This window comes from Notamacropus eugenii, chromosome 1 (genome assembly GCF_028372415.1).
Source record: "Notamacropus eugenii isolate mMacEug1 chromosome 1, mMacEug1.pri_v2, whole genome shotgun sequence".
Taxonomy (NCBI): domain Eukaryota; kingdom Metazoa; phylum Chordata; class Mammalia; order Diprotodontia; family Macropodidae; genus Notamacropus; species Notamacropus eugenii.
In genome coordinates this window covers 528,484,500-528,501,764 of record NC_092872.1, presented here as the reverse complement: position 1 = coordinate 528,501,764, position 17,265 = coordinate 528,484,500, and the positions used below count along the sequence as shown (strand labels likewise).

The window sequence follows — 17,265 nt, the reverse complement described above, 5'->3', positions numbered from 1 at the left end:
ATTGGTTTATCATTAGCTAGGCTAATTAATAAATTATTAATTACCCAGAAACTCAGGTTTTTTCATTGTGTGTGGGGGTGGTGGTGGTGGGGAGGAGTAGGTTATAGGAAATGAATAAGTCCAGGAACTGGGAGGCAAGGGTGTTTAAGGGAAAATCAATATGCATTCAAAAGTTTCTAGCACAGTCAGACGAAAACACATTTTTATCCTTTTCTAACTTTATACTGACAAGGTATGTTGGGTTTTTTGGTGACATATTAACCAAGAAGAGTTTGTTTTGATTCACGATTATTGCTTTTACTCTTTTAGGCAGAATTTGATAGGCTTTTTTCTGATTATATTTACTTTCATATGTCAGACTTCTTCACATCTTTGACAGACCAGTCAACTTATTAAAGCTGCAATCATCTTAGTTTTTAAAATATGCTTTTATGAAGATTATTGTGCATGTACCATTTCCCCTCCCCGAGGAAGAAGGAAACAAGCATTTATTAATAGTATTTTATTTTTTCCCCCAGTTACATGTAACTTTTCTCCCTTCTCTCCCCTCTTCTGAAAACAGTAGGCAGTTTAATACAGTTTATACATGTGCTATCATGTAAAAATATTTCCAAATTAGTCATAGTTGTAAAAGAAGAAACAGATTAAAAAAAAACATGAGAAAGAATAAAGTGAAAAAAATAATGTAAGTGAAAAAAATTGATCTGCATTTGGAGTCCATCAGTTTTTTATCTGGATATGGATAGCATTTTTCTTTGTGAGTCCTCTGTACTTGGCTTAGATCAGGATTGCTGAGAAGAGCTGGGTCATTCATCACATGCTGATACTGTGTACAATGTTGTCCTGGTTCTGTTCGTTTCACTTTTGCATTAGTTCATACAAATCTTTCCAGGATTTTCTGAAATCTACCTGTTCATTTCTTATTGCACAGTAGCATTCTATCATATTCATATACCACAGCTTGTACAGCCATTCTCCAACTGATGGGCATCCCCTCAATTTCCAATATTTTGCCACCACAAAAAGGGCTGCTATAACTATTTTTTGCACATATGGGTCCTTCCTTTTTTATGATATTTAGGATGCAGACCTGGTAGTGGTACTGCTGGACCAAAGGGTGTGCACAGTTTGGTTGCAGGAAACAAGCATTTATTAAGCCTCCACAGTAGGTCAGACACCGTGCTAAGTGCTTTACAAACATCCCATTTAATCCTCCCCTCTAGGTAGGTGTATTATCACCATTTTACAGTTAAGAAAACAGGCACACAGAGGTGAAGTGACTCACCAGGAGTCACACAGTTAAAGAGTGTCTGAGGCCAGGTTTGAACTTGGGTCTTCCTGACTCCAAGCCCAAATCTCTATCCACTTTATCCACTGTACCACTTAGCTGCCTTTAACCATAATACACTTTTCACCTTCCTCTGGGAATTGTAATCAAACCAGTGTTGTCACCATTTCTGCAAAACACATGACGATCCACTGCCATATAACACCTCTCACCATTCCTGTAGCTCCCTAGACTAAAATTTCTTCCCTGCCTTATCTACCTTTTCTATAAATGTTTTGTCTCCACCCTTTCAGAATGTAAGCTAGAGAATGGGTACTGTCCCACTTCTGCAAAGTCTGAATTTGAATTTCTGGTACACAGTTGTTATTCAGTAGTTTCAGTCCTGTCTGAATCTTTGTCACTCCATTTAGGGTTTTCTTGACAGAGATACTGGAGCAATTTGCCATGTCCTCTCCAGATCATTTTAAGATGAGGAAACTGAAGCAAACAGGGTTAAGTGACATGCCCAGGGTCACATAGCTAGTATCTGAGGCTGGATTTGAACTTGAATCTTCCTGACTCTGGGTCCAATGCTCTCCTCCGATTCTTTTATATGGACAACATAAATCTGCTCAAATACAAGCTCCTTACAGACAGGGCCTGTTGGATTTTGGTCTTTGTCCCCGATGCACTGATGGCCTAAGTATCAAAGTTTACCCAAATCTTCTTGAATTCAAGTCTGGTACTTTATTGTGTCACACTGTCTTTCACCAAATGGCCTCATCACACCTTTGATCCTCCAAGGTACCTCAAGGAAGCATGAGAACCGATAACACCAGCATTTGAACTATTTCCTTAGTCCCACAAGGAGGCAGCACAGGCCCCCATCATGGGCAGTTAGAAAGATCTTATAGGGTCCAGGAAAGGATGGGCACTAAACTTCCCAAATGGCACCAGAGACAGAAAGGTGTAGAGGAAGAAATGCACTGGATCTGGAGTCCCAAACAATGGGTTCAAAACCAATCTCTACTATTTGCTACCTGTGCCATCTTAGGCAATTCATTTAACTTCTCAGATGCCTCATTTATAAAGTGGGGGTTGGGACAGGAGTTGGACTAAATTACTAAATACCCTTTCATTTCTGAAACTATGGAATTTTGGAAAACTAGGGTTATCGTGGAGGCCAATACAGATTGCCAGTCTCCTTAGTATTAGAGAGAAAGGCTGGCCTGGTCAAGAACCTTGAGTCAATTTGGGAAGTGGAGAGATGGAAGGGAAGGACACTTTTCTGGGGAACTCTGCCTTGAGAGGCGATAAATACTGCCCTGCACACACCTTGTCCTGGCTGGTTCCAGCATTAGTTTGGAGCTAAGTGTTAGGATGTTTCTGCCAGATGTAGATGTGTATACCTATCTCTCTGTTCCCTCTTTGGAAAATATGAAGAAGTATTAGAGTTCTCAGTCCCAAACCTTATCTCTTATTAAATTCTTCTGTTTTATTCTTATCAAAGGCCTAGCTAGTGTCTACAGGGAAATTTAAAGTTCATGGAAGAACTTTAAAGATTCCTAGAAAGCTGGATCTCAATCTCTGAAAGCTAAACTGTCTCTGACAAGCTTGTGCCCTAAGTGCAGACTACTTTTGAGTTTTTACTCCACAAAAAGCAGCAGGGTCTTGAGTAATGATGATGATGCAGCCCCCAGAGTAAACAGGTTAAGTAAACCTAGTCCTGCGTACACTTGGCCACAAGGAAATCCCTCCCTTCACGGACAATGGGAGACGTGGAAAAAACAATAAATAGAGGCAGCTTAGCTGTTTATTCAATTCAGGAAATGGCTCTGAGATCAGGCAATATAAAAGTTAATATAATATACCTTTAAAGGCTAGTGAAGGGGGGTGGGGAGAGGAGCCTGGGTGCCAGTGAGGTGAGGTGGAGAGCCTAGCACCTGACACCCTGTCCCATCCCCAAGCTGGGGAAGTCCCAGTCCAAAGGCTTGCAAGTTTGTATGCATCTGTGTTTTGGGGCTACCCCATAGTCTCACATTCAATGTGCTGCCCCCGTGGGGGGCACCAGGAATCCTTGCCTAGTGGCAGGAGCATCAGATAGAAGCAGTTAGAGCTGAGCTCTAGTACCGACCCAATACGGTAGCAAGAAGGGCCATTCGCATGTACATGCCATTCTCAGCCTGCCGGAAGTAGGCAGCCCGGGGGTCGGAGTCCACCTCCACACTGCAGGGGGAAAGGATAGGTCACTGCAATGCTCCCAGAAGTATATCTCTAGCTATTCCTTTATCCCTTTTTTCCCACTAGTCAGCCCATAGAGAAGAGATGTCTAAACCCTGAGGGGCTCCTGAGGACAATGCCAGTGAGAGCCCAAGAGTAAGGTCCTGGCAGCTGTATTTCAATGTATTCAATATCTGCACTGCCCTAAATACAAGCCCTTCTCACCTGATCTCATTGACTCGAGGCATTGGGTGCATCACAACCATCTTCTTCTTGGCCCGGGTCATGATGTGGGGCGTGAGGATAAACTGGCCGAAGCACTGAAGGGAAGGAAGGGTTTTTCGGTTCAAGGTCTCCTCAACACCCCAGAAGTCACAGTCGTGTGGCCATCACCCAGGACAAACCAAATGTGGCCACCGAGATGTGACTTTCTCACCCTCCCCGGCTGAGCCACTCTCTGGAGCACTCACAGCTTCATATTCCTGACTAGAGCCAAACCGTTCTTTCTGAATCCGAGTCATATAAAGGACATCTGTGTCAGGCAATGCCTCCTCGATGCTCTCAAATTCCTCCTAGGAAAAGGAAGGGGGAAGAAACCAGGGTGAAGCCCAGACACCCAGAACCCTGCTGCAGCATCCAATCTGCTGCTTTCCGGCTCACTCAAGCCAGTCTGCCCAGGATGAGCTATCACACTGCCAAGGTGACAGAGAAACAAAGGGACCAGACTGATAACAGGAGGCTCACCTGCTTGGTCCCTCTGGAAGCTACAAAAGACAAGACATCAGGTGGCATGCGCAGGCTGGGGGGCGCCACGTAGCGAAGGCTGACTCGATACTGGGTGAGCAGGCAGGCAAGGGAGTGTACTGTGCGTCCGTGCTTGAGATCCCCTACCATTGTGATCTAGGGAAAAGAGTCAGGCCTCTTCACTAGGAGGTAACAGGAGCCCTCAGCACAACACAGCTTCTGTATCTTAAGCTGTAAGAACATATAGGAGCAGCAGGCCATCTCAAGCCCTCATCTTCTCCTTCCTTCTCCTTCAGAATCAACCTGCCCCCTGACTGCTTCCAAAATCACTCTCATCATAGTCAAAACTAAAAACACAAGGTTCCTTTGCAGGCTGGAGTCTGCTGAAGAACATGTGGGTACGACCCAGACCTCAATCCTTCAATGAGGGTAGTGAGGGGGACTCCTTCTTACCGTCATGCCATTGACAGTTCCTAGCTCCTCTCGAATGGTAAAGACATCCAGCAAGGCCTGGGTTGGGTGCTCCCCTACTCCGTCCCCAGCATTGATCACTGGCCTCCGGCAGTGCTTTGCTGCCAGCTACGTAAGAGACGTTGGGGAAGAAGTGTATGAACAATTCTCAAGAAAATAACTGCAAAATGTCAATAACAATCTAAAAAAGATAATAATAATATTTGGAATTTATTCAAGAAAAGTGACAAAACTGTTCATAAGCAGGGACCCTACCATGCAATTCAACAAGCATTTATTAAGCGCCTTCTGCATAGGAGGCACTGTGCTTGGAGCTGGGGACACAAAAACAAACCCTTCCACGTTACTGGGGGCAGGGGAGACAATACATACACAGGATGTAAATACGTACTACGTCCAAAATCTTTTGTTGTGGTCACTGGGGAGAGCACACTAACAATTGAGGAGATTGGGAAAGGCAGATGGCACCTGAGCTATTTAAAAAAAAGATTACAGGCATGGGGACAACCTCTGAGAAGGGGTGGAGGCCATGGATCACGGAAGGTCAGCAGAAGGGGTCTAGCCCAGCATTCCCATTTTGGAGAGGAAGAAATTGAGACCCAGGAAAGTCAACCTGCCCAAGGTCACATAGGTAGAAGACATCAGAAGCATATATGAACCTAGATGCTGATGCCAGAGCCTGGGCTCTGAGGACACTGTGTGTTCTGAGAAAGACAAGGGAAGCAGTCTGGCTAAAACTGGATGAACTTCTACAATGTGTGTCTAGGGGTGAGGGTCGGAGGGCCAACCTTTCAGGCCACCTAACTATGGGAAATGACTAAAAACTGTGCCTTATGAACACAGTGTGGACTGATGAGGTATAAAGAGTCTCACAGAGACACTCTCTACGCCTCAGTCAAACCGACGATAATAACATTCAGCTCCCTGCCTCCCATGTCTCTGGGAACCCCCTCACTCCACCTCAATTTGGTCCTCCCCAAGGGTTTCCCTGACCCCCCTCAGCTGTTATTCCATGCCTTAATGAATAATGAAACAGGAAAGTTAAAAAAATGAGGATACTTTTATGAAGTGACAAAGAACGAATAAAGTGGAGCCAAAAGAACAATGTGCTCAACCATACTACTAATGCTGCAGTAGACAACAGTTCTTTTACAGACAACTTTAAATGGCAACAAAACATAAATACCCTGGACAATGTTGGTATTAATAGGAAGCATCTTTTTAAGCCAGTGGAAGCTCTAACGTCAAAGACTACACGTGCCAACATTCTCAAAGGAAACCCATTCCACTTCTGAATAGCTCACATTGTTAGAGGGAGGCACGGTGGCCCAGTGGACAGAGCACTGGACCTGGAATCTGAAAAACCCAAATTCAAATCCAGCCTCAAACACTTACCGTGTGACCCTGAGTAAGTCACTTAACCACATTTGTCTCAGTTTCCTCATCTGTAAAATGAGCTAGAGAAGAAAATGACAAGCCACCCCAGTATCTCCGCCAAGAAAATCCCAAATGGGATCACAAAGAATTGTAGACAACAATTGTTAGAAGGCTTTCCCTGACATAGCCCAAACTGACTTTTTTGCAATTTCTACTTATTGTTCCTGGTTCTGTACTCTAGGCCAAATAAAAAGCACATCTAATGCCTCATCCACAAAGCAACCTTTTAAACATTTCATAACAGCTGTCACATCTTCCTTGAGTCTTCTCTTCCCCAGGTTAAATGAGCCCATGTCCTTTAACTGATTCTCGAATGGACTCTAGGCTCTTGGCTTCCTGGCTGCTCCTCCCTGGGCACTCTCCAATTTATCCTCGTCCTTCTTACACAAGATCCAAACCCAAAACTACAGAAGAAGCCTGACCTAGGCCTACATCACTTCCCTATTTCTGGAAGCCATGACTCTCGATGCAGGACAAGATTGAATTCACTTTGCTGGCTGTTAGGTCAGGCTGCTGAGTCATCCAGAGCCGGTTCAGAACAGCTGCCAACTAATTATCCTTCCCTCCTCTTCTGTTTGTGAAGGTGATGTTTTGGAGTACCCAAATGTAAGACTTTACATGTATTCTACACTCAGTTTTTATCTTATTACAGCCAGCACAATGTTCTAGCCTGTCAAGGTCTTTTGGGCTTCTGATGACCATCCTGTTCTGTCAGGCACTCTCACAGACTGGAGAAGCACACCAATGTCTGTCTTTATCCACACTGTTGATAAACATGAAATATCACCAGGCCAACCACAGAAGAAATGCCCAGAAGATGGAAGCAAGGTCAAGTAACAGAAAATAAATGTAAAAGCACAAGACATGAGGGAGAAATGTTCCAGTTCAGAATGAGCTGAGGCTGAATGACACAACCAAATGGGATTTTGGCTACATACACTAGGAAAAAACAGAGGATCTAAAACAGGGGTGGGGAACCTGCAGCCTCAAGGCCACATGGGGTCCCTAGGTCCTCACGTGTGGCCTCTGACAGAATCCAAACTTCACAGAACAAATCCCCTTAATAAGAAGAAGATAATAAAAGAAGAGGCAGGACTTTAGCTTGGGATAGATGGGATTACGATGGCTGACAACAGGGAGAAGGCAGGCTTGCCTGACTCATGTTGTTTCTGTTTTCTCTACAAGAGAATGGCCTTTATGCTGGAAATGACAGACACATCAATGACTAATGGGAACTGATGCTCAACATAAATAAGGGAAGAGAGAGACAGTGCCAGGCTGCCCTGGGTGGATTCAAGTTACCCAGTCCAGACAAACTACATCCCTCCCCTAGTCCTGACCTCAAAGAACTGGGAGGTGTGATTTCTAAGCCTCTGTCTGTGATATTTAAAAATCACGGAGAATAAGAGCAGCACCATAAGATTGGAGAAGGGCAAATGATGCTCTGATTCAAAGAGGGGAAGAGAAATAGACCTGCCAGCTCTCAGCCAGGGGCTTGACAGCTTTGGGAAAACTCTAGAAAAGATCATTAAAGTGACATTTAGAAACGGAAACAGGGATTAGAAAAAGCTAGCAGCACTTCAAGAAGACCAAGTCACAAAGACCCACTCTCATTAACCCTTCTTTCCTCCCAAAACAAAATTACTTATATTCTTGTAAAGAAGGCAGAAAGATATGGGTCAGATGATAATCCAGCCAAGATTCAGAACTGGCTGGACAGCTGGGCTTAAAGAACAGTGGTTAATAGTTCTATGTCAATGTGGCAGAGGTCTCCAGTGGAGTGCCCCAGGGATCAGGGTTTAGCCTTGTGCATTTTAATCAATGATCAGGACAAAGGCATAGATGGTATGAGATGGTACATTAGTTAACTCTGTATAAGACACAAAGCTGAGAAGGATACCTAACAAAGAGGGATAATAACAACAATAAAAAATAGCTAGCAATTATACAATGCTTACTTTGTGCCAGGTACTGAGCTAAGCGCTTTACAAGTATGATCTCATTTGATTCTTATAACAACCCTAGGACTGGTGGGTGCTATTATTATGCCCATTTTACAGATGAGAAAACAGAGGCTCAGAGATGTTAAGTTACTTGCCCAAGGTCACACAGCTAGTAAGTGTCTGAGGCTGAATTCGAACTCAGGTCTTCCTGACTATAGGCACAGCACTTTATCCAGTGGATCACCTAGCTGCCAGGATGACAAGGTCAGGATCCAAAATCCTGACAGGTTAGATTCTGATAAGACAAAATTCAATAGGATAAATGAAAAGCCTTGAACTTTGGGATAAATCAAATAAACTTCATAAGGTAAGCAGGGGTGGCACAGTCAGCAGTGCGGAGTCACAGTTCAAAGAGGTAGCCAGTAGAAAATGCTAAGAGCCTGCTTCTCTTAGGTTGCACAGTGTCCAGGAACAGAGGGGTGGCAGGGATGATGTCCCTGACTCTCACTGAACTTCCTACTGTGTCCAGTTCTGGGGACCATGTTTTAGGAAGGACAATGATGACGTGGAGTATGTCCAGGAGAGTAACCAGTAAGGAAGGGTCTTGAGTTATGCCCATATGAAATCAGCTGAAGGAGCAAGGGAGGGTTAGTGTGGAGTAGAGCAGACTCGGGGAGGAAATTACAGCTGTTGTAAAGTATCTTAGGGCCACCATGTGAAGGAGAGATGACACTTGTTCTATTTGGTCCTAGAGGACAGCATTAGGAGCAATGGGGAGAAAATGCAAAAATTCAGGCTCTATTTTTGGAAAAAATTCCTCACAATTAGAGCTGCCTAAGGTGAAATGGCCTGTCCTGAGAGGTAATAGGCTCCCTCTCCTGAGAGGCTAGATAACCTGTGGGATGATGTAATGGGATTTCTTTCACATACAGGTTATACTAGATGACCCTGGAGGCACCTTCCAAATCTCAGATTCTGGAATTGTCTCCCTTGGCCTGTACATTGTGGCTGACTCAATTCAGAATATGCCAGATGTGTCTGGATTTGTTAAAATAAAATTTCTCAAGACAAATTCTTAAAAAAACAAAATTGGGGCCTGTCATATTGCCAAGAAAACTGCCTATCCTCTTTGGCACAAGTATCTTACCATGCACAGCTGGGTCCCCACTACTTCAGTCCAAAAGGCTGCATGTCTTTGCTTCCCCTGCAGCCTCCAGCCCTACTTACCTCCACAGCGCCAGGCTGGGGGTGCCGGAGCACAACAACATCAGCGTAGCAGCTCATGGTCTGGACAGAGTCTGCTAGGGATTCTCCCTTCTGGACAGATGATGTGGCTTCAGAGAAGCTAAGCACAGAGCCCCCAAGCCGGGCCATGGCTGCTGCGAAGGAACTGCTGGTGCGAGTGCTCACTTCATAAAACATGGAGGCCATCACCTTGCCCTAGTGGAAAAGAACATGGGGGAATCAGATTCACTCCAGAACACCAAGGCAAGAACCTTCCCCCAGGGCTCCATCTCAGCCACAGGAAGAGGCAATCTACATGGTATCTAACTTGAGAGATACTGAAAAAGCTCACCTACCCAGAAGTATGTGCTCCACTGACCTGCTACAGATTAGAACATCCCACCATCAGTTTTTGGCTAAAACTTTCTAGAAAAAAAGTACATGCTCCCTGACAGGGGTGGAGGATCTGATGGCCCTTCCTAGTAAGACAACAAAGCTAAATTAAGTCAGACTGGCTAATGGAGATTCTGGAAAGCAAAGTTGCAAAGGGGACAGGGGATAGGACGTGTTAAGGCTTATTCCACAGGATGCTACACAAGGAAGATGAACCCATCACAAGCCATGATACCCCACAGGTGTATGGTGGAAAGGAGACACACATGGAAAAAAGAGGCCATCTTCCCTCTTACTGCTGATAGAAGGCTCTCCACAGGGGCCCAACTCAAGCCCTTCTACCCTACAATTCCCTTTGGTTCTCACCTTGAGAATGTCTATGCTTCGCTCCTTCTGCACCATCATCCGCAGGTTGTGTGCCACGTTGAACAGGTGGGACATCTGAAGAGGGTCACAGGTTAGTCAGGGGCAACTCTTTCTCAGATTTCCTCTTCTAAATTCCCGCAGACCCCAGGACCCTCCTGACAACACCTCCCCCAGGGCAGATACCTGATCTTTGGTAAACTGACGAACAGAGAGTATATGCTGTCCAATCAGAGAATGCAGCAAGGGTGAGGTCTGAGGATGTAACAGGCTAGGAGTCCCCAGGTTCTGGGGTGATGCTTGCCTAGGTACTGGGGGAGGGTAGCAGCAGCTATCAGGAGTTCCTGCTAGGTCTGGAGTAGGGGACAAGACAAGTGACTGGTCAGAGTGGGGCCGACTTCAACCTGGGGGTCAAAGTATTCAACTCTAGTTTTCCTCCATCCCCTATCAGCCCTCTTACTTTCCATCAGTTTCCCACCTGGTTCCACTGACTTCCGGGAGGGCTTTTCCTTGGGCTCTTCAGCTACAAAGGGAAGAGGGCAGAAACGAGTGTTTGGCTGGAGTCAAGAGTAGCCACTCATCTCCCAGGACCCTTATTTATCACACTGTGTATGTTAAACCAGATCACACCAAGGCAGCCACAGCAGGTTAGTGGAGGGAAGAGAAATAGATAGCTCTGGTCTACAGGCAGACATGTATACACAAGACACATGTGGCCTGACCAGCAAACTGGACACAGAGAACAGTTGTCATCAGCCCCTTCCCCATCCCCAGTCCTCAGCCCCATGACAGCATAGCTCTTATGGCTCACAGCAACTTAAGAGACACTCCATGGGGAAACAGCCCCAGATTTACCCCACGTTCTGTTGCCTTGTGGGGTCCTGGCTCTTAGGCTGAGGAATGCAGCTGCCCACAACAAGAGAGGAGGAATAAGGGGAAGCTGGAGAGGGGACAATTTCCCCTGGTCTTACTTATCAAAATCAAAGGATGAAAAAAATGGATCAAACTTGGCTGGGGCAGGGTTGGGGGAAGTATGGGCCTGGGATCCAGGAACAGGGAAGGGCAGGAATTAGAGTGGAGAGACTCATTAATCTAGGGTAGTTAGCAAGAAGACAACTGAGCCCCAAAAGACCTTCTCCTCTATCCTGGGTCCTTAGAGAAGTGAAGAGAAAAGACCATCCCTATAATCAATACTGGCAGAATTCCTCTCACCTGGAAGACCAGGGTCTGAAGCTCGGTGGATTCGAGGTGGAAGATGGAAGCGCCCATCAGGAAGGCCTGGGATGCCACGGCGAGGTCTTTCAGGAGTCTGTGAAGGTAACATGGGTCCGTCCTTTTGAGGCATCAACCAAATGTCCCTCCTTCCTTCCCCTTCCTGAAGAAAATCAAACTCACTGTTCTCACAAACCCATATAGCCTTTATCCCTCCTCCCCAACATCAAGGAAATGATCCTTAATATCATCTTAGAGTGTTCATGCTTATAACATGATAGTGTCATTAATTTGGCTTCTGGTATACATTAGTAATGACCTTATGTTTGTCACAAATGTTCCAAATGGCACCACCCTTCTCCACATTAATTCTCTCATTAAGTTCTGTATTTCCTACAATGGCAAGATAGAAAATGGGCAGAGTGGTGGTGACTATAATAGTGAAGGGATTTGAGAGCACATCATGGCAGAATTGGCTGTTTTGCCTGCCAAAGGGAATGGATACTCGAGAAATTATGGTAGCTGTCTTCAAGTAAGAGAGGCTGCCACATACAAGAGGAATCAGACACGTGGCCCCAGAGGGCAGACAAAAGAGAAAGCAGAAGTAGATTTTGGGGGGAAAACGTTTCCATCAGAACTGTCCAAAAAGTGAAATGGCTTCCTGAGGAGGAAGAAGTGTGTGTGGGGGGGGTTTCCTATCCCTGGAAGTCTTCTAGCAGATGCTAGAGTGTTTATAACCTGTGTGGGAAACACCTGCACAGGTATAGGTTAGATTAATGACCCGAAGTTGTCTCCCAACTGAAACTGTAGTGAAAACATTTGACAAGCCCCACATAGCCCCTCCTGAATCAGCTGGCCACGACCACCTGCACCCCTCAGTTCCTTACCTTGGTGCTCTCACTGGCTGGGCCTGAAGGCAGGAGCTGAGGCACTGGGCCTTGAGGCCATTTCCTCACATCTTGCCCATAGCCAGGAGGTACCAGCACCTGTACATAAGAGACCAGGAAAAAAGAGGTGAGGATGGGGTCAGGGAGGGAAGACTCTGGAAACAGTGAGCTGGAAGATAGTGGGAGAGTAAGCAGGGGATGGGGTCAAAGCCTTTGTAATGCCCACGTGCACACAGTAAAGCCAATAGTTGACATTTGATTGTTATCTGGGGATCACTGGCACACACCAAAATCAACAGATGCTCTCAGCACATTAGAAAATAGGTGCTGTGGGGAAGCTCTAAGTCAGGCTTGGATCTGAAGGGTATGGACAGTTTGTTTTCAATAGATAGAGGGAGGAACCCAGTTTGAGATACAGATAGAAAGAGAGATCCACCTCACAGAATTATTTCTGCAAAGAACTAAAGGGTTGTCACGTAAAAGAGATCTTACTTATCCTGGTTGGCCCCCAAGGCTGACCCACCATCAGTGAATGGGAGGCAGTTAAAGGAAACAAATTTTATCTCAAAATAAGGAAAATATTTCCTAACAAATCCAAATGGGATGGGCTGCATGGACTGGGGGTGGAGCAGAGAGAGAAGCAAGTTTTCCATCACTGGAAGTGCTCAAACAGAGGCCAAATGACAAATTGCTGGGATGCTAGGTTGAATTTAATGATCTCAAAGGTTCCTTTAAGCTCTAAGATTCTATGAAATGTGACCTGAATGACTATGGAAGGGGAAACAATTGAATTATCTGAACTAGGTAGGATTAGAAAAAAGGACAGCTTAACTAAGAATTGAGAGAGAGGGACAGGGATCATGGGCTCAAATACCTGGCCATCAATGTAGGCAACTTCTCCTCGAAGGACAACTCGTCTGACAGTGCCCTTCACCCGCTGCCCCTCAAAAGGTGTCCAGTGTGCCTTGGAGAAGGGCATGTGGCTGGGGATGGTCCACTCATGTTCCAGATCCACCTGTCCCAGACACAAGTGGAGAGGGTGTGTGTGTGTGTGGGGGGTGGGTGGGTCATAGTAGGACATAGCCTCTCCCCGCCAAAACAAGTAAAGTCTGGGTTCAAAACCAACCCTCCCCACACTCTCTGCATGACGTCCTTCTTCTTTCACACAAGCCTCCATCTAGGAGTCTTGTTTTCTTTCATGACCCTTCCCATTCCAAGCCCACACCTCAACATAGGTGTCCTCTTGCTGGGGCAAGTGAAAGATTCGCCGAGGGTTGTGGTGCAGCTTCTGCAGCAGGTCATCGAGGGTGAGCCGGCCTTCACTCACAGCTGTCAGTAGCAGTGGGAGCATTGTCTCCAGGCCAGGGAAGCCAGGGGGAGGCTTGGACCCTGTTTTTTCTTCCAGGGTGTGAGGAGCTGAAAGAAAGGGACTGTTGTTGGAAGGGCCAAAATGCTTCTCCTACCTCAGATCCACCTCAGGACACAGCTCATCTTCAAGGAAGAAGTGGAAAAGGTGGGTATGTGGAGGATGCTGGTCTTTTTCTCTATGTGAGATTAAGAAAAAGCAGAGAGGGACCTCCCCTCCCCTCCCCGGCCCGCCATGCCCACACCTTTTACAACAGTCAATGCTCACTCCATTGCCTAACTTACAAACCAAACCAGCAGGCAGAAGATGTCAACATGGGGCGTCCCCTTCTTACCATGGTCGGAGGCAAAGCAATCAATGACAGCCATGTTCTCCCAGAGAGCCTCCACGTCTTCAGGGGAACCAAGCTCAGGCCGGACATCTCCCTTCCCAGGTCCCAGGCGCTCCAGGTCCACTTGGCTCAGGAACAGATGGTGAGGTGCCACCTCACAGGTCACTGGTACCCCCCTCGCTTTTGCTGCTTTAATTAACAGGATCTAGAGGTTGAGAGAACAGGGAGTTCCAGAGAAGGCCCAGCTCTGGGGATGATCCCCCAGTCTGGTCCCTTTGGACTTTTATCTGTGGACTAATGAGAAAGAGGTAAAGATCCTAACTCTGCAGGCCCACTCTCCTACCTTGTACCCCTTGTCTTTCTATCACCTCATTCCTTTTATTCCCCCGCCACTGAGAGTCCTCCTACCCCTCAAACATGCGCGCGCGCACACACACACACACGATCACACAATTTCTTTTGCCCTCAACTTCTTACCTCCTCCTTCCGAGCCACGTGGCAGATATGTACAGGTCGTTGAGCCAGCTGGGCTACCATGAGGATAGCAGCTACAGTCTGTCGTTCTGCATGAGCCACAATGGGGAGATGGTGTGGCCAAGTCTCAAAGTGCTGCGGACAAAGAAGGGATACTGAGGTAAGTCTGGGACCCCCTTCTATCCTGAGTACTCCTGCACCTTCCTCCAGCCGTTCTTGTTCTACTCGGCTCACCAGAGCTGGCCAGCATGTCACTGTTCTGTTCCCTAGTTTGGTCTCCATTTCCCACTCTGGTTATCTCAGTATGACCCTCCCACCCACCCAGTCCAATCTCTGGCTTCTCACCTCCATCCAATGGGCAAGGCTGTCCAGCCGAAGTTCAGAGAATGTTTCATTGAGATAGAGTTTCAATCCTGCAGCTGCCCCAGACACAGCACCCAGGGTTCCTGCATTGTCTGATGAGGCCCCAAGAAACAAGGCATAGTCACAGCGGGCCCCAGTCTCTGCCAACTAGAGGACAATAATAAAATGTATCAGTGTGGGTCTGGACATCTCAGAGTTACCTCAGTATACCTTCAAGACAATTATTCTGGGCCCCTGGAGCCTTTTTGTGTCTTAAAGGAGTTAGGATCAGTGAAAAGATCTATTCAAAGGGGAGGAAACTGACCAAGTGGGACAGCATGGTTAATAGCAGCCTCTGAGTGGACAAATGAAGGGTCTGAGAACACTCACCTTTTGTGCAAGGGCAAGAGCTGGAGCATCTATGATGGGAGGCCGGGTGTTGGGCATGGCACACACCATGGTGACCCCTCCAGCTAGGGCAGCTGCTGTGCCTGATGCAAAGTCCTCCTTGTGGGTACCACCTGGTTCCCGCAGGTGCACATGTACATCAATCAGCCCTGGAAGAAAGTGTAGAGGAGGAGAGGAGCAGGTTTATCTCTAATGAACAAAATCTAGCAAGGGCACCTAAGGGAATTTTTTGTGTGGGACAAAAAAGGTGTGACTCCATCCCACAACAGGAAGAAAGGAAGTGAGGAACAGATGAGAAGAAAAAGCTGACATTTTTAATGAGAAAGAGCAGAACTAGTATGGGGGAGGCGGGGGAGGGGGAAGAAAACCCTGGGGAGGAATTAAATCTAGGCAGAATATAACAGGGAAAACAGAGAAAATGGGTCTACATGCAGAGATAAACATGGCCCTCAGCCCTATTCCCATGTGTTCCAGCTCCTGTTACCCAGCTGGGACCAATGGGGAGGCAGAGAACTGCCACTAACCTGGTAAACGCACAAGCTTCTGCGAGGTCATACAATCAACATGCACCTTCAGTGGGGGAGCTGGCCCGATCTGACCCAATGCCTGTAAGTGGATGACAGCTAAATTTTATTTAGGGAAGGAGGTTTTGGGAATGTCCAAAGTTGCTACTGGTGGAATAAGGATTATAGACCAGCCATTATTTTGGAGTGATTTAATAGGATCTGACTTTACTGAAAGGGAGATGGGCAGATCAGGTACTGCTACCCTAAAGAACAATGGGAAAATAAGTTCCCATGGGAAACTCTGATGCCTTTAGGAAGAATGGAAGCATCCTAACTTGCTTGACTAAACCCCGTTATCAATTACCCATTAATGTGTTTCTCAGAACACTCTAACACCCACCACTCTAAGCTCATGCTGCATATCTCCACTGTCTGTTTCATCCACCTTCACTCATCTCTCAGCTGATAACTTCAATTATCTTGTCTACCTTGTACTACCTGGATTTGACTTTTGCTTGCAAAAGGACTGTAAAAGCTAAGGAGTATTTAATCAAACTTTCAACATATGGAAGCCTGGTCCTGCCTCTTCCAACCAGCTTCTCTCCTTCCACTGACACATCTTCCAGTTAAGTGGCAGCAACATTTTATACAGACACCTGTCTTCTCATGCCTTCCCAGGCCCCAGCCACCCAATTTATTCACTAGAAATTCCCTTTAATGCCAGCACCACCACAATAAAGTCCCAATGATCACTCTCTTAAGTCTCAGTCACCTCTACAAACAACTTAGTGCACTTGATGTCGATGATGAGGGGCACAGAAAAGTCAGCAGCAAGGCGACGGGTCCGGTAGCCCTTCGTTACAAAGGAGGAGAGGCGGCGACCTCCTGCCCCACGCATCGATAGGTTGATCACCAACTCAAAGTGGTTTTCTGCCAACTGTTCCAGGATGCTTCGCTGTGGGGGACATTCACCTTCAACTGCCTCCTCAAAATGCCAATCCACAGCTGTGACCTATGTGCCCAACAGGCCCAGTATATGTCGTCAGAACAAGGAAGAGCTGGGTTGCCCCCTCCCAAATGAAATGGAACCCAGGGGAAAGGCAGATTAAGGAGACTTTGGATGGGATCCATGAATCCAGGAAACTGCCTCTAACATTGAAAGGCCCTCAGAGACCATGATGCTGGAAAAAAAATCAAAGAAATGAGTCCCAACTCAAGGGATCTAGGTCCTGAGAGTTTGAGTTCAGATCTTGCAGATATGACAGAAAACCTAGGGACTTGGTTTCAAATGTGTAGTTTGACATTTCCTAACTATGTGACAATGGGCAAGTCTCAAATTCTGACTCAGTTTCCTGTTTTGTAAAATAACAGCTCTACCTGCCTTACAGAACTGTTCTGCAGGCAGAGCTTTTAAAACTTTAAAATGCCATAAAATTAATAGGTGCTGTTGCTGACCAACCTTGGAAATAAGGGACAAAAACAGCATCTTTGGCGGGAGAGGGGTGAGGTACAACTGTAAGGAACAGAGAAACACTGTTGGGGAGAGTGCAAGTACCTTGACACCATGCTCAGTGTAGAAGTCTGCGGTGCCCAAACTGGCATATAAGCTATAGCCTAGACTCTCCAGCAGCCTCACAGTAGGGAGCAGCTCACTCTTGTTCTGAGGTGGGAGGAAGG

The 17,265-nt window shown here is 46.4% G+C and overlaps 1 protein-coding gene across 4 annotated transcripts in view; it reads right to left on the bottom strand.

The window, feature by feature from the left end:
- Positions 1–3,062: 3,062 nt before the first annotated feature.
- The window catches only part of CAD (carbamoyl-phosphate synthetase 2, aspartate transcarbamylase, and dihydroorotase), a 30,226-nt gene continuing 16,023 nt past the window's right edge, over positions 3,063–17,265 (bottom strand). The window contains exons 25-44 of one of the 4 annotated variants that reach the window (XM_072633993.1): positions 17,144–17,248; positions 16,361–16,600; positions 15,607–15,688; positions 15,065–15,231; positions 14,678–14,842; positions 14,336–14,467; positions 13,862–14,063; positions 13,387–13,577; positions 13,036–13,176; positions 12,162–12,260; positions 11,275–11,437; positions 10,523–10,585; positions 10,249–10,415; positions 10,066–10,140; positions 9,310–9,522; positions 4,685–4,810; positions 4,232–4,387; positions 3,958–4,059; positions 3,713–3,807; positions 3,063–3,493 (exon numbers count right to left, since the gene is read on the bottom strand). In XM_072633993.1, coding sequence (XP_072490094.1) covers positions 3,391–3,493; positions 3,713–3,807; positions 3,958–4,059; positions 4,232–4,387; positions 4,685–4,810; positions 9,310–9,522; positions 10,066–10,140; positions 10,249–10,415; positions 10,523–10,585; positions 11,275–11,437; positions 12,162–12,260; positions 13,036–13,176; positions 13,387–13,577; positions 13,862–14,063; positions 14,336–14,467; positions 14,678–14,842; positions 15,065–15,231; positions 15,607–15,688; positions 16,361–16,600; positions 17,144–17,248 — 2,787 coding nt within the window. In that variant the 3' untranslated portion in view covers positions 3,063–3,390. The remainder of the gene's footprint in view (positions 3,494–3,712; positions 3,808–3,957; positions 4,060–4,231; positions 4,388–4,684; positions 4,811–9,309; positions 9,523–10,065; positions 10,141–10,248; positions 10,416–10,522; positions 10,586–11,274; positions 11,438–12,161; positions 12,261–13,035; positions 13,177–13,386; positions 13,578–13,861; positions 14,064–14,335; positions 14,468–14,677; positions 14,843–15,064; positions 15,232–15,606; positions 15,689–16,360; positions 16,601–17,143; positions 17,249–17,265) is intronic. The other 3 variants (XM_072633994.1, XM_072633995.1, XM_072633997.1) reach the window with 3 other exon arrangements.